General features: G+C 35.7%; 1 protein-coding gene across 2 annotated transcripts in view; it reads right to left on the bottom strand.

The window, feature by feature from the left end:
- Positions 1-1,781: 1,781 nt before the first annotated feature.
- FIG4 (FIG4 phosphoinositide 5-phosphatase) overlaps positions 1,782-16,939 on the bottom strand; it is a 60,082-nt gene continuing 44,924 nt past the window's right edge. For both annotated transcript variants that reach the window (XM_008927852.3, XM_018078264.2), the window contains exons 21-23: positions 16,124-16,206; positions 12,382-12,471; positions 1,782-3,555 (exon numbers count right to left, since the gene is read on the bottom strand). In XM_008927852.3, coding sequence (XP_008926100.2) covers positions 3,378-3,555; positions 12,382-12,471; positions 16,124-16,206 — 351 coding nt within the window. In that variant the 3' untranslated portion in view covers positions 1,782-3,377. The remainder of the gene's footprint in view (positions 3,556-12,381; positions 12,472-16,123; positions 16,207-16,939) is intronic.

The following is a 16,939-nucleotide window of genomic DNA, read 5'->3' on the forward strand; positions in this document are numbered from 1 at the left end:
CTACGCCAGCAAATGGAATACTGCTGTGTACCTACCTTAGTTTTGTCCTCAGTGAACTGGACTTGTTCATGTAATTATTCAGTGACCACTGATAGGGTGAAACCCCTGCGGAGAATGAAATTATCTCCTGAATGAAGCTGATATTTCCTCTGACTGTAAAATGTGACTGTTTGACAGTTTGACTCCAAGTGCTTTGGAGTTTATACAAGTGAAGGCTGGCTTGAGTCTGTGAATGCCAACAGAACCTTCCTGGGATCCTGTGCAAAAACCTCAAAAAGTCAGGAACAAAATAAAGAGCTGTCCCAGGTGTCACCCCAGAACTACACACAGCTCTTTTGCTTTCTTCCCCTGGTAGCTGGCAGCTGTGTGAATGTTAGAAGGGTCCTATTTCAGGGCCACAGCTGAGACCCTCTGGAAAATGAGAGGAAGAGAACAAAAGGTCAGCAGGCTTTGCAAGTGGAGACAAAACTCACAAGGAGGGAAAACTACCAATGAAAGTGTTGGAAAATAATCGCTACTGATGGCACAGGGTCACAGCACGAAGCTTAAGCTGTTGGACTGCCATTAAAAACCATTGGCAGAGAAATGACACAGTCAGTCCTAATCCGATATTTGTGCTTCCTGATTCCAAAAGACATTAATCCAAAGCCATTATTCTCCAGGTGTACATTTTGTAATTGTATGTCAATGCAACCTTCAAACACATTGAAACAAACTAACTATATTTTGAAGGAAAATCAACACATTTCTCAAATATTTTATTTGTCCACATAGTTTAAGGTTAAAGGTGATCAACAGAACTTAAGAGTGAAAAAGAGCACCATGTTACTCTTCAGACCCAACATAGCCCACTCTTTTTGTGTTTATACTTATTTTACACACTTTTTCCTCAGCTTCTGAAACTTCTGAACTTCTAACACTCTTGAGAACTGAACCTTATTATCACAAGAACAGGATAAAGTAGATAGATGCAGAGGCAGCATCTCTGGAATCCTTCATCCAAATGAACTTGTTAGATGAGCGATTGAGTGTATTTTCTTTTTAAAATAATCATTTACATGCATTAAGCAGCAGATTGACTCAGACCGATGAGTTTAGCCAGGGTTAAGCTGTGAGTCTAAGTTTCTGCATTGCCTTTTTTTTTTTTAACAAACCTACTAAAAGTTGACATTGGTACCCTGAAGTTTTCTTAACAGCTGCTATGAGTACAGTGACAGTAGATCATACTGAATATTCAGTCATCACCTGAATATTAATACCCAAGCATCTTATCATAGAAAGTAAAGCTCAAGGCTTAAATGCCTATAAGCAGCTATGAGAAACAAGCAGCAGTTGTACATACTAAAAAATTCCAAGCGATGCCACAACAGGACTGTCACAGCACACATTTAGTGAGACACTGAAAAGCTTGGCATTGTATTACAGATAATGGACTGAGATGTCATTCATCTCTCAGAACTGTAAAACAAGCTCCTTTAATCCTCTTCTCCTGAGGAATGCTTGAATTGCTGAGGGCTGAACATATTTTCCCTTAGAGCTGCAAAATTATTCCAATTCCTACATTTGGCAACAACATCACCGGTTGTTGAAAAACAGACTATCATCTTTTGCGTTATCTGTGGTTAAGTGGTGTGCTTTCAAGGATAACTTCTATGAACTACCAGTAGCTATGAACAACGACAGTAAGGACTGTGAGAGTCTAGAAAACATTCTTTGCAGTAGTTTAAGAGCAGTAAGAAAAGTGTGCATTTGTCTCATTGAGACATGGACTCCAGCTCTACATTTTTTCAAAGCAAGCATTTATTCCTTCAAATTATTTTTATACTGGACAAAATAATTCAGTACAGAGTTTTTTTCAGAGAAGAAAAACCATTGACAGGTGCAATCAAGTATTATCTAAGGTGACAATTTGTTCTTATATCTCAAAAATACAACAATTTGTCTCAAAATAATATTAATCGATTAACAAAAGAGAATGTACACTAAAACGCTTTGGTAGCTCAAGGTATACCATGTTCTCTCACTGACTGCACACAAGTCATTCCCTGAAACACACAAACTTCTATCACAAGAAACCTTTTTTCCCTTTATCCACTGCATCTTTTCTTACATTGAATTACTAACAGAGTTGCAACTTACTGCATAAAATATTCAAACATATTCAGATCATATTTGCAGCACACAGCCAAGAATCTACAACAACTGCCTGAAAAACAATTTACTATGAACACAAACATGTTCGCTACATCTGCTACATGCAGTTGGTTACATCCCTAAAACAGTTATTTCGCTACTCCAGAAAATTCTGAAATATGGTCTGTACAAGCTTCTGGAATAACATGGTTTGTCAAGGATGCTGCTGATACTGTCAGTATTCTTCAAGGCAAGGGGCTAGAAAGTGTTGGGAATTTTAGCTTGCAATTGCAAATAGTAGGCTCCCCCCCTCTCTTTTTTTTTAGTTTGAGAAATGTTTTACTTACAAGCCCAAATGAGTCTATTTCCTGGGAGGCTGTAGGCTTGAACCTGAAGGCATCTCACAGGAGCACAAATACAGGGATGGAAAGAGCATGCTGCAAAAATGATCATTTTTGTCATACAGAAAAATGACAGGATGGTTTTGCATCCTCTGAGAGTCCAAACCCAGTAAAGTGGAGAGCATTCCTTCATTTGGAGATGCAGTCAGTATATGGCTCACCTCAGACTCCTACCAGAAGCCTATGATAATTAGTCACAAACCATCTTCACCCTGCATGTGGCACAGATTCTGTAGCTACTAGAACTACAGAGAGTTTATTTTTGACCCATATTAGGGTTACAAAGTTGATTAGTCTTGATGCAAATTTTGGTTTTGACATCAGCCAAATATTTTTCACTTTTGCTCAAGACGGCAGCAAATTACAAGCAGTCATTCCACCACTAACTACTAAAAATCTGAAGAAATATCAGAAAATACTCTGCTGTAAAGAAGATTGTTTATTGCCATGGAACAAAGAGGAAGGAAATTATTCTCTTCTGATTCTTGTGTACAAATCACTTCTGTTGTATTAGCAAACATAACAACGTAAGAAATTAAAATAAAAAACTAAAGATGTAATATTCTCTTTGCCATAAATCGCTACATACTCTTCAGTGACTGTAAGTGCTCTGATTATTCACTTAATCTCTTAAGAAGCACTTTCTCTTTCAACTAATGGCACATATTAAATCACTTTTTTCCCTAAAGCACAATGCAATAAATGGATAACAGTAAAGAATAATAAATAGAAAAGTTAGATAATAAATTCATTACTGCAAAAGAACAAAACTTGATTTCCTTTCTAAAATTATTTTTATGACCTATCAGTACAGTAGACTTGGCGGGAGAATCCAGCTTAGATTTACATGTATCTGTTTCGAATGTACTCTCTGTACATGAGGAAGTCATCTTTTCCCAGGGGTTGCATGTTTCCTCTTCCAGCCTGAATGTGTGCATGAAAAATCTCTATTGATTTCCTATCAGTTCTTGGAGGTTGGACTTCATAAATATTGTCTTGAGAAAAGGAGGAGATTGGTGTTCTGGAAAAAGACAAACATGCAGAATATTTAGACCTTTAGGTAAAAATTTTCCACGGAGAGAGAAGAGTATTTCTTTGCCTTGAAATATACATGAAAGAGTCAATGAAAGGGCAACTTCCCACTAGATAATTCATTTACCTAGATTTTTATCACTATTGCAGACCTGATAACACCCAGTTTCCCAAGTAGGGTAATTAGGTAAGTTGTCATTAATCGCATTACGGAATACTTTCTCACTTCCCTCCACCCTGCCCTCATTTCTTCATCCTTTCTCAGATCTCCCATGGTCAGTAAGTACCCCAGCTGAAACAGATCTGTGCCATGCATTATGGCAGATAATAGAAAGATTTTATTGAGCTATCCACTTAGTAGCAATTACAACAAGTAAGTGATTATGCTCTGAACCAAAACGGAGAAAGGATTTATCAGGTAAGAAATTTCCATATAATTATTAGGGTAATAATATTGCTGACAATTTATTATCAGCAACAGCACTCAGATACTTTAAGAAAATATTTTTAAATCATCTTCACACAATAAATGCCATATTTGAATGCTAATATTTAAACCTCTCATGAGAAACACACAAAGTTTGAAAGTTTACAAGAACTTGAGTTTGTCAGATCTTTTCTAAACACTGTTGTCAGAGTCACTCATGAGGTAGAAGCTGGTTTTTCAACTGTTAGTTCTTGAAAACTGCATAGCCAGCAGGTCAAGGAGAGTAGTTGTTTCTCTCTATTCAGGGCTCAAGAGACCATATTGAGAGTAATGGGCCCACTTCAAGGCTCTCCAACACAGACAACAAAATATTTGGATGAGTCCAGCAGAGGTCACCAAGATGACTGGAGAGCTGGAGCACATGGTATATGAAGAGATACTGGAAGTACTGGGGTTGTTCAGCCAGGAGAAAAGAAGCTAAAGGGGTCTTATTGCCATCTGTAGCTACCCAGTGGGAAGGCGTCTGTGCGGTGCCAGACTCTTTTTGGAGTGTGTGATGAAAAGACCAATTCCAAAAAGGAAATGCAAACTGCATCATGGGTTGTTCTGATCAGATAAAAGGGAACTTTTTTCTACCATGAAGGTTGTCAATCACTGTTGTTGCTCAGAAAGGCTGTGGAATTTCCCTCCCTAAGGATATTCAACAGTCAAATGTATGTAGGCCCGAGTAACCTCATCTAATTTAGTCCCCCTCTGAGCAGGGGGGAAAGATGACCTTTAGAATGCTTTCCTGTTTCTAATATTCTACAGCTCTAAGCCAAACTCTTCAGCAGCAATGTGTTCTCCACAATGAACTCCACAACCAACTGAAGGTAGCAATAGAACTATTTATACTCCATATATAATAAATGAATAAACACTGGAAGTACCTGTACAGTAAGTAACTTTATTTTAAAGCAGTTCAGGAATTGTGAAAGCTGCATTCATAAGTACAGTCTGTACATTTCCAGCAATATTTTAGTAATTTATTTATAAAATACTCCCAAAGTTGAACAGTACAGATGTTTTACCTGTGTGATAGCATATCAGTTTGGATTACATGACAAGACATTCAATGATATTCAACTGATACGTTTCAATATATCATTCAACTGAATGATTCAACATTCAACTGATATGTTGCTATCTGAAGGTAACCTGTACATTAACTTTTCCTTCTGTCAATACTATTTGCTTTAAAGGAAATCAAAGTTTGAAACTAACTCCAAGAAAAAAAAACCTGACAGAACTATGATTATCTACAACAGCACATGCAGTGCATGTAGAAAACACTAAACAGGAGAAATTATTGACTTCTCAATTTACAAAGAAAAATTACATACAGGTTTTAAAGAGTTCTCTAAATCATCAGTTTCATACATTTTTAGTTCACATTTCAGCTGGAGAAGCTAGTTTCTGCATAGCTATATCTACTTTCTAGATAGCTATTAAAATACTTCTACTTTATAAATTATATAAACAAAGCTGCCCTGGTATTCAGTACAACACAAAGATTTCAATTCTGGAAATTGTGAACTCACTTTCCGACAACCACAGACACTGAACATTTTCCTACATTCGATCATTCCTCATAGGTGGACCCAAAATTCCATTGGGCCCAGTAGTTGTCTCATGGAGTAATTAGCAGAAAGGTTTGAGGACAGTCTGTTAAGACAGAACAGGTACTAACCAATCCCTTCTCTAGTATATCTTCCTGGATTTTAGCAATCAATAGAATCCTGTGGGAATAAATTCCATGCCTTAATTGTGTCTGATGTGACACTCATTTCATTGTCATCACAGACTTGGGTTGCTCATAATTCCTACCCTGGGAGAAACAGTGATCAGTCATTCTCTGCTTGCCTCCTCTACATCACTATCAGACAACCAAGTGTATTTATCTCTACTCATACACCAGTTATTTTCTGACCAACCTTGTAACCTTGCCATTAATGTACAGCTCCAAGCTCTACCAAAACTGTGTTTAATACCTGAGATTTTTTAACTAGCTTCTCGTTTGTCATCTATTATTTTGGCTACTGAAGAGAAATTTTCTAAGTACTCTACATAAGAGCATATTGGAGTAGTAGACAGTGCCAGTGGCTGAAAAAAAGTCAGAATGCTATTGTTAAATATTGTATTAGTGTATGCACATATTTTTGGGCTCAAAACTTCTCAGGTAAAGAGTGCAGTGGCAACTTACTGTCAAATCTCACTATTTCCAAAAGCAAACACTGACCAGCCCAATTGCAACAGAGATTTGGATATTAGCATCATTGTCATATTCCACAGAAGCCACAGTCATGACTCTCTATCTGGGTGCTCTTCAAGAGACATGAAGTTATTTTTGTGTGTAGAATCTTTTAAAGGGAAGAAACAAGGAAGACCTGTAACACTTCAGCAATGGCAAAGCCCTTCTAGAAATGAAATGCCATAATAATGCCAACTTCTAGTTGCATTATGAGCACAAACTAATATTTTACACTGTTTCTAAATCTGGATCTCCATTAAAACTGTCAAAAAATCTTGTTCCCTTTTTTTCCTCCAGCCTTTTATTTTATTAAAATATGTTGTATTTTGGATGTTTCATCAGGATAGTTCATTAGTCTAAAAAAATGACTCTAGTGTGCCATGCAGTACAGTATGCCTAGTATTCCACTACAACTGGAATATGGCATATCAAAATGGTTTCCAGATTAAAATAATAGTCTTCAATTTCATATTTCAGCTTTGCATAGCTATAAATTCATTTGATTATATTTTGACTGCAATGATAGAATTACTTACACAAGAATACTATTGAACTTGAGACAATCACTACTCACCCATAGAGTTTGGCTGCATACTTAAAACTCAAATTTTTTTTCTCAACAATGTGCTAGTTTCTTCTCATTATCATTTCTTCTAGTTTACTTAAGGTAGGTGTTTTCAAAACTGGTAAAAAACAGTAGTCTATCTAACTTTATATATAGATGCTTTAAAAGTAGATTGCTTTTCAAAGCATCCATAGTTTCCCCAGGTACTTATTTAACTAGTGTAAAGCATCCAAGCTGAGACTGTAGCAATGGTATCTGACACTAGCACACTGTACTAACTTACCAGTGTCACTATCTAACACCAAAAGATGGCACTTACTCAAATGTAGCTGGTCTGTCTAGTCCACTAGAAGGTGGACAATTAAATAAAAGAACAAAACAGAGCCATAACACTCATTTGATGCCTTCTCTATTTATTGACTGGTTTCTAAAGACATGACATTTCTGAAGCACTAATGAATCAAAAGTCCTTTCCTTAGGCACAATGGAAGCATTTAGCAACTAAATCTCAATTTTCCACCTACTTGCTTCAACATGATAAAAATATATTGAAAGAACCGCATGTTCATGCATGACAATTTTGATTAATAACCCTGTATTAAGCTGTAGCTATTTGCAGAGTGCTTGTATTATCCAGTCATTTAATTAAAAGTAATTTCTCTAACACTATTCATGTAAAAATCTATTCTACTTAATAAGTTCAATATCTTACAATAGTCATGAAGGAGAGCACATTATTTATGACTTGGCTATCAGATTTCCCTAGAGACCTATAGCTTTATGGCCTCCCAGTGAAAATTACACAGATAGGAACATAAATGCTATGTCATGAAGGACATGCAACTTTCAATTATTTTCATCCCACTTGTAAGCATGCTTGCTTCACAGTGTTATGTTTTCACCAAGAGTACCCACTGACTCTAAAGTAGAAGACGACACAGTTAAAATCTTCAATTACATTGATGATGATCCATACTCTGAAGAAAAAGTGCATGGTGATGTGTGTAGCTCTCAGAAAAATAGAGGTCGCCAGAAAGCCACCATTTATTTCAACATTGATTAGTTCTCCTCAAGTCTCTAAAGTATATCTAAAGAAGGAAACAAAATGCACTCTTTCGCCTTGTTGGAATCTTAAGCAAATATCCATGAAGATGAACAGAGGGCTGGAGCACCTCTCCTACGAAGACAGGCTTAGAGAGTTGGGGTTCTTCAGCCTGGAGAAGGTTCTGAGGAGACCTTACAACAGCCTTCCAGTAACTAAAGGGTGCTGCAAGAAAGCTGGAGAGGGACTTTTTACAAGGGCATATAGTGAGACTACAAGGGGTAATGGCTTTAAACTGAAAGAAGGTGGGTTTAGATTAGACATTAGGAAGAAATTCTTTACCGTGAGTGCAGTGAGGAATTGAAACAGGTTGCCCAGAGAAAATGCGGATGCCCTGTCCTGGGAAGTGTTCAAGGCCAGGTTGGATGGGGCTTTGAGCAACCTGGTCCAGTGGAAGATGACCCGGCCCATGGCAGGGGCTCTTGGAACTAGATGGCCTTCAAGGTCCCTTCCAACCCAAAGCATTCTACGATGTCATGATATTTGACTTACAAAACTCTGGCAAATCCAGAGGGGCTGCTTTTTTGGTTTGTTTGTTTTTGGTTTTTTTTTTAATTATTATTTTTTTTACCATAAATGGTATCCCTTTAAATTGCTTGCTGTGCTCCTTCAACAAGCCTTCAAAGAGCCTTCAACAGAATTATCCTTCCTTAGACACCAACACCTCCACACAACAGAGTTTCAGTCACATTCTTTGTGAATGGAGAGGGCTGAAAAACAGAAAACTTCTACGCCCAATAATACTGCAACTTGTATCTTGCAGAACCAAGCAGGAGCAAAAACTGGACTACATCCAGGTCCCACAACAATTAACTGAAATTCTAAAGGTATGTACAATTTCAAGGGTTAGAGAAAAGACAGAGTCTCCTTATACAGGTATGCAGTTAAATAAGCATTTTACAATCCAAATTAGAAGCAGCTTCTCTACAGAGCAGACAGAAGGAATATGAGAAAAGGAAAGAACATCTGATACAGAAAGATGATATCCAAGGAAAGATAAATCTTTTAAGTAAGAATGATTTACACTGACCACAAGCTAATTCAAAATTTAAAGATCGAACACACAAGGGAACCTAAAGATAGGACAGGAAAAACAAGTATCAAAAGAACTCATAAGTAAAAAAAAAAAAAAAAAAGAAAGAGGAATATTGTGTTTCTTTAAGGAAAAGTTTAGACTTACTTTTTCAAATAGACTAATTGAGGAAGACAGTTACCTTATACTGATGAATAGAAATTTATCACATCACAGAGAAGACAGAGCGACAGGCTAAAGAAGGGTCAGAGAATTTTCTCTAGAATGTCTAAAAGCAGATGGGATAAGGTGGCATACCTTTCAGTACTTTCTGGTTTTTTGCTAGAGACTGTCAATACTACAAAATCCCAAATTCAACAAAACCATAATATCCTATGTAGGAACAACTAAATTTCCTCCATATTTCAAAGGAATTTGTTATGGTCATATTTTCAGAGGATATGATTCCAATGCTGCTGACATTAGGATCCAAATGAGACTTCAAAGGCAAAAGAAAGAACACCAGCCCACTAAGCTGGTGATTATAGAATCACAGAATCTGCTGAATTGGAAGGGACCCATCAGGATCACTGAGTCCAACTCCTGGCCCTGCGCAGGACTCCCCAAGAGTCACACAATGTGCCTGAGAACATTGTCCAAACACTTCTTGGACTCTGACGCTTTATTTTAACTTTTATATTTTATAGTGGTATTATAGACTAAAATGCCCCAGTAGAGCATTTAACTTGTACAGGCTACACTTAGTTCAGGCACTGAAGACAGCTTGGACTCTGACATATGCACCACCTACTCTTCTATTATAAGGACATTCAGACGTGTCCACACTCTTCTTTAGTGCTGCAGTGAATCCAAACACTCAATTCCCTCTTCAGCAGGTAATAAAATTTCTTGTACTCCCAGACAAATGCATGAAGTACATTTGAAAAGGTTCTGACAGTATGTTTTTACAACAGTATATTTATATCACACCACAATGAATACTAGGGAATTAGAAACAGGTGCATTGTGTCAGCCCACAGTAATTATACTATAGTACTCCAAGTATCTCTTCACATACAATACAATAGATTGTGCTAATAGTCGTCCAGCTCTGCTTAGTTCTATTTAGCTCTAAGTAAAATTCTATCCTTCATTCCTTCATAGAATTTCTAAGAACAAAAAGAAGGATTTCAATATCCTTCCACATTCTCCACTCAACTTCAGTATTATTTCACTGCATCACTGCAGTCCCTGTTCAAGTATCCACTTTTTATTTCTAATCTCTACTTACAGTTTCTAAATTTAGACCAGAACTTTCTCTTCAGCCTTTCTACAATGCATATATGAGCTCATAGATATCACTGAAGTGACACTATAAAAATAAGAAGTATTTCTTTTTGTATTGGCTTAATGTATTTGATAAAAATGGCCAAGTGTTTTAAGGTTGTGAGGTGTGGGGTTATTCGAAAAGATTTTTCTTGTGAAGTGTGGAAATGTCAGCAACTAATCTAAGTCTAAATTATATCTCACGTCTGATGAGAAACCAAAGTTTTGGATTGAGTACTTCATTTTACTATGAAAAGAATGGGGGTTTAATTGCATTTGCATCTAGAAGGAACCACTGGAAAATTAAATTTGCCATATTTTTTTCTATTTAAAATGCACTTAGCATCAAATTAATACAAGTTACCATAATTTTTCAATTTCTTCAAGAGCTCCTTGCAAAACAAGTGCAGAATGTGTCTCAGCTGCTGTTACTGAAAACCCTCCCTCTCTCCCTAATCTTAGTTCATTCTATTTTATCTCTAAAAAGTTAGCATTCTCCAAGGAAATTTCTGATTCAGAGGAGCAATTCCACCTCTGTAAGAGAAAGCTTCCTTGTTTCAGAATTTAACAACATGCCTTTAAAGAATGCCTACATTTATGACTTTTATTGAAAGAATAATCTGTTACCATCCAAACAGTATTTAAACATCTTTAAAAAGCTACAGAACAAAACCCAAAGGAAATTTTCAAGTTGTATAAAAATACACTTTTAGAAAAAAGAAATTATCAACTCTAAGATACCCTATTTCCTCCCAGATCCGCACAGAGGAGTATATTTGGTAGAACTGGCAGAGAAAGATGATCTACATGACTACAAGAGGAGGAGTGACAGAAAGCACAGATTTGTGCGCTCTATGACTTTTACACTTTTACTATTCAGAAATACAGGGAAAATACACTTGGGAAAAGAAAAAACTTAACATCTGACTACCAAAAGCCTCCAGAGTTCTGTGTATAGATTCTATTTAATGTGTTTATTTTGCAGCAGCAAAGCATGGAGGGAAAATTTACCCTACTTTTGAAGGGTTAGGAAGGGAATTATTACCTCTTACACTGTCTAACATGCCAGGAGATTTTGCAATTACAAAAAAAGAAATTGCCATCATAAAAAAATATTCTTATAAAATATTTTCTTAATAAGCATTTCCCTTTTAAAACATTCAGGCTTGCTCCCTCTTATGAAAAACAATTTTACACTTTGCCCATCTAATTTACTACCTTAATACCCATGAGATATATTTTATTATAAAACTACAGGCTCACTTACCTACAAATGTGGTATCATCACTTTAAATACAGATAACACTAAATCACTGATATTAGACAATATTGTCCCATACACAGCATTACATCTGTTTCATGTTATTCTACTCAGCCCAACTGAGACACTCACAGTCTCTATCCCCGCTTGGACAAATGCTGTGTCCAAGCTTCCCTCACTTCAATGGACTGGAGTTCTATGAAGTGGCCATGCTGTTGGATAAAAGATCAGGTACCCCAGAGACAAAAATAAATAAAAATCTGCCTTGCCTTGGTGAAACTTTAAGCTGCCTACAGTACAGGAAGATGTCAACTGGGAAGTTAGGACTTGATCATCTAAACTCTAAGACTTGCTTCAATAATAGTATAACATTTGGATAATATCACGACCCTTTTTTTCTACTAACACTAAGAAGATTCAAATGCAACTTTGAATTTTTTTAATGACGAATATGCAACCAGTCTTTCAAACTGTCTCTTTCAAAAGTAATCACAGTAAGAAGAAATTGCCTTTTAAACTTAGTAGCTTCAGCACTTTGTGTTAACTCAGCATTGTTAAGACTTTTGAACACAAAATCCCTTATACTACAAAAACTAAAAAACAAACAAAAAGCAACACCCCCCAAAAGAACACAAACAAAAAACAACCCTCCAAAACCCCAAACCAAACAAACCAAAAACCCAGTTCTTCATGCTACGCATTAAATCTCTTTACGCAGTAAAAAAACGGAAGTGTGACTCAAACAATTTAGCATCAAATTTACCTGACGTTTTTTCAGGCCTAGTTACAAAAGCAAAATCAGGCTAAAGGGATAAAGAAGAATAACACTTACAAATTTATAACCCTATCCACGTGGTGTTTTGAGGAAAATGGCTGGCTGCCCTTGTCTTGTTTATGCTGCCCCTGTCCCAGCTGAACAAACCTGTAAAAAGCAGTAGATAGAAAAATAAATCAAAGAAATAAAAGAACTATCACAAAAAAATTCATCAAATGAAAGAAACTGACACTAAAAAATGAGGTTCTGAGTTGTGCTATAAAAGTCACCGATCATGGCGTACCTCTCTGGTGAACAAGAGGGATTTTTAAAAGTTCACAGTGGATGCATGTGTGAACTCCCAACCTCCTTTGAAAACAGACTTGCTTATCAATTGGTATCATCTAGTATGTCATGAGATAGAAGCAGGCCTTCCTGAAGAAACAGATAGCCCTCTACAGTCAACTTCCTATGTCTTTTTCAAAACAATCATTTAGATGAAATCAGGAAAAGAGGTAAAGTCTCTCAAGTTTCAGATTTAAGTCAGTCCTCTGCCAAATTCAATCCAGTTTATTCATCTGAAATGCTGTTAGTCCAGATCACTTATTTACAAGCACAACCTTTTGGGACAATTCCCCCATCTTCAAATATTTGCTGGAAGACATTGCCAAAGGTAAATACTGTCATGGCTTTTTTTCTTGGCAATGAAGTGGAGCAAAGTTTTTTAAAAAGTTGTTTATCACTCATCTTAGTCATTCAGCCTAAAAGGAAAAGTCAGAGAGTTTCAAATATATGTATATGTAGTTATCTTGCACTCAATTTGTTCACCCTCCAACACATCTGTGTGACGGAAAAGAGAAGTAAATGTTAGTTGTGATCTAATACTTTAATTTTCTGAGGCAAAGGGTTTTTCTTAGTAGTTGGCTTCCATTTAGCTTAAAAAGTCTCACTGGTCTATTTCAGGAATATTTACTACATTTTAACAAGCAGCAACTACCAGTGTAAAACCAACTGCATGAAAGAACGTACAGAAGTCAAATGAGCAATACATTTCTAAACAACTTACTGCAGCTTTGCTTTCTGCTCCATTCAGATTCTATATTGTAGAAACAAGAGCCTCAGAAACACACAACATCACTTTGGATGTTGAAGGAATGAATATTTACATTTCTAAATAAGAGAATTATAAGTGGAAACCAAGATAATTAAGACCTAGTGCAGGAGTTTGCTATTGAAACCAGCTTAAAAAGCAAAAACCAAAGGCAAACTACTGGCATAAGTATTTTAATTAATTGCTTTAAATTATTCAATATTTTGAAACAAACAAGACCTAAATGTACACAAGCAAGTTACCAGATATCAGTAAGGTACCATGCACAGTTGATCTGCAGTATACATCTTCAAATTATTTTAGGGACCTCCTGTCCCTTCCAACCTCAACAAATCTGTGCTTCTGTGATTTCTGTTTTGAAGAGAATTAAGTTATCTCAGCCATCAGTGAAAACGGGCTGAATAGATTCAAATTACTTTCAATTTGCATTTACAAATAGGCTTATAATATAGATCAGTTGATGTAAAGTAACTTAACCTGAAGTACTTTAAATCTGCGAGACCCTAATATTAATAAAGAAAAAAAACATGTAACATGGCCAAGGATATCATGTAAAGTCAGGATCCTACATCTCCATTTCCCTTATTACAATAACAGAAAAAGACTCGATGTGATAACTGTAATCATACTGTGAGAGAAATTGCTGCTATTCTCAAGTGATGTACATTTTGGGAAGTATAGATTTTACTGACATCCTTTATTACATAAATCAGCACATCAGACCAGAAATAGCACAATGTCTTGTTAGCTAAAAGAGGTAAGGAATTTGTAATTGTTTTATTTTTAAAACCTGCATTGCTTGAAGGAAATTAAATAAATGCAAGCTTTTTTTTTTTTTGGTCTTAAAAAAATATGAATAGGGAGCTTCAAAGCCCCCATGGGGTTTATAGTGTTACGATTACAATAGACTGAAGGCTAGTCCAGCCTGAAAAATTATAAAATGGGAAGTAGCTGCAATTCTGGATGTTATCACAGAGTCGTTCATCTACACAGAGAGACTCAAGAGTAGACACCAGCTTCCACTGTGCCATTTGCAGAACCACAATAATTATCAGCTATATCAAAGGAAAATTGGCAAATTGGCACCCATTTTCTAGTGGTTAAAATAAAAAACTAAAGTTAGAGGCATAGGTGAAGTTAAAAATTTTAGAGATAATGAGAAACATCCTCTTCAGCCCTACTCAAGTGTTCTATCTTCAAATGATTCAGGATTTAGGAAATAGGTTGAAATGGGAATTTCAAAGAACTAAAGACTGCAAGAGAAGTAGCTACACCTGAAGAAAAATTAACACAAAAAGACTTTTAAATAAAAAGAAAAAATATTTCAGTGGATTAATGAACTAAGTCAGGATGAAACATCACATATCACCAAATCAGAAGACAGTATAGTGAATTAAAATTCCCCTCAAAAACTGAAAATGTTTCAAATACAATAAGGTAGCCCCTGCTATTACACATTAGAAAATAAACAGAAGTGCACATAAGGCCATTTCAACATGTTTCACAAGTATTCACTTCAACATATGTACAGTGTTTTTCCGAGATGATGTGTAGGTTTCTTATATCTCTTTTCTCAAACATCATTAATTCTACATTCTAAGCAGGTGTTTGAAACATTAGTTTAATAAGCAAATGTCATTGATTAGCCCTCCTGATGTCTTGCATAAGCAACTGCTCTCTTGACAACAGTGTTACAAGACTTTAGGAACTAAGAGGGTGTTCAATTTGTATCTAAATTTCTCCAACTGATCTCCAGTACTTAATTCTCATTATTCTGACTAGTTTTTGAAGAAAAACACTGCAGTTCAGGAAAGAATCTCCTCCACCAGGGAATAGAGTAAATGACTTTTTGGCTCAGCTCTAGTTCATCCGTAACTTATATTATTCTAGTTCACTTTTGGTTCGAGTTAAAAAAAAACCAAAATGTTCAAATTAATTTTCTGGTTTAAGAAAAAACGAAAATTTGAACCAGTTTCTTTTTGGCCTTAGTATTATTCTGTGATATTGAGGAGAGTATTTGAGAACAACAGTGTAACTACACAGTTTTTAACAAGAGCGACATGTAGCCAGTGCTCTGTATGAGGTTATGGCAATTCAGAAAATCAATCTGCTGATTGCTCTTGGGGAGCAGATAGTTCATGGCTCCTGTAGGAATGTGACAACTGTTTTCTAGAGGAGAACAGTCTAAGTTACTTCAAACTCAGAAGACCAAGATGTTTCAAGAAAAAAAGCTGAATATTATTCAGAAAAGTAATTTTCCTTCAAAAGTCACAGATTATTTCCTTCCAAAAGTCACACAACTATTTAAATTTGAGTAAAAGCTAACAGTTAACACATCTCTATGAATAAGACATTATGTTAAAAAAAGGAAAACTTCTATTGTTTTGTATGCATTTTTACAGAATAAGCTATTTCACTTATGACTGATTTGAATTACTGTAATTCAACATTTGAAAAATGCAAAACCCACAGACTACAAAGCTTACAATCATGGGACCACTCCTATGGAATTTATTTAACTTCTACTGAAATCAGAGTTGACACGGACATCCAAAACCAGTTTGATTTTAAAAAGAGAATAGTATATATATCCAAATATCCTCTAAAATTTATAAGTTACATAAGTTTGATCAAAGGCAGCACTTTGAAAAACTGCATTTAACTACCTCAAATTATTTTTTACTGATTACTACTGGAAATTTATCTCACCTGGTATATATTGCGAGATCATCTTCTGAAGGAATATCTGAAAGATTGACTCCATACACATCTTTTGTTGATTGCACTACATTCTGGAACATAAGAAGAAAGATTCAAACTGAGAATACCATAACAACATCCAAAGAAATTTGGTTTTAAGCACAGAACTCTTTCTAAACTTAATTTCAAAAGCACACAAAACCAAATAAGTTTCTTATATAAATATTAATCTTAGCTTCTGCATATTTTTATATTAAAACCATTATTCAACACAGAAAGAATTCTTTAAAGATAACATCAGATAAAACAACATATTAGGAGAATAAATTATATTCCTAGAACGTAATGATGTAGTTATTAAATTATGTTCTGTGTTGAAACTTAATATAGAATAAATCATATTCGTTCAGAACATGCTCCCACATTTGCTTTCACAGTTCCTGCTGTCAATTCTGAAATAATTACAAACCTCAGGTTGAACAAAACTATTTTTATTTAATACATTACGCAATCATGTCAGTCAACTATAACAAGGAACCAACGCACCTTCAATACTGCACTTTGTCTAAGGATTCAGTGCCAAACTGAGGGGGTTTACTGACAAGACACAAATGTCTGCAAGTCAACTATAAAGACAGTTTTCTTCTAGTTCAAAAAGATCCAAAGTCAAAGAACTCCAGAAAGATATGGGCTGACCAGAAGTATAAAAGTGTTTTTTTAATAACTTCTCAGAGACGTGGATAGGAACTAGCTATTTGGGTTCTCCAAATAACAAGGAATAGCATGAATTAACAATGCAAATTGTGACTAAAATTCAGTGCATCA

The sequence above is a fragment of the Manacus vitellinus genome, unplaced genomic scaffold, assembly GCF_001715985.3.
Source record: "Manacus vitellinus isolate BGI_N305 unplaced genomic scaffold, ASM171598v3 scaffold_4_pilon, whole genome shotgun sequence".
NCBI classification, from domain to species: domain Eukaryota; kingdom Metazoa; phylum Chordata; class Aves; order Passeriformes; family Pipridae; genus Manacus; species Manacus vitellinus.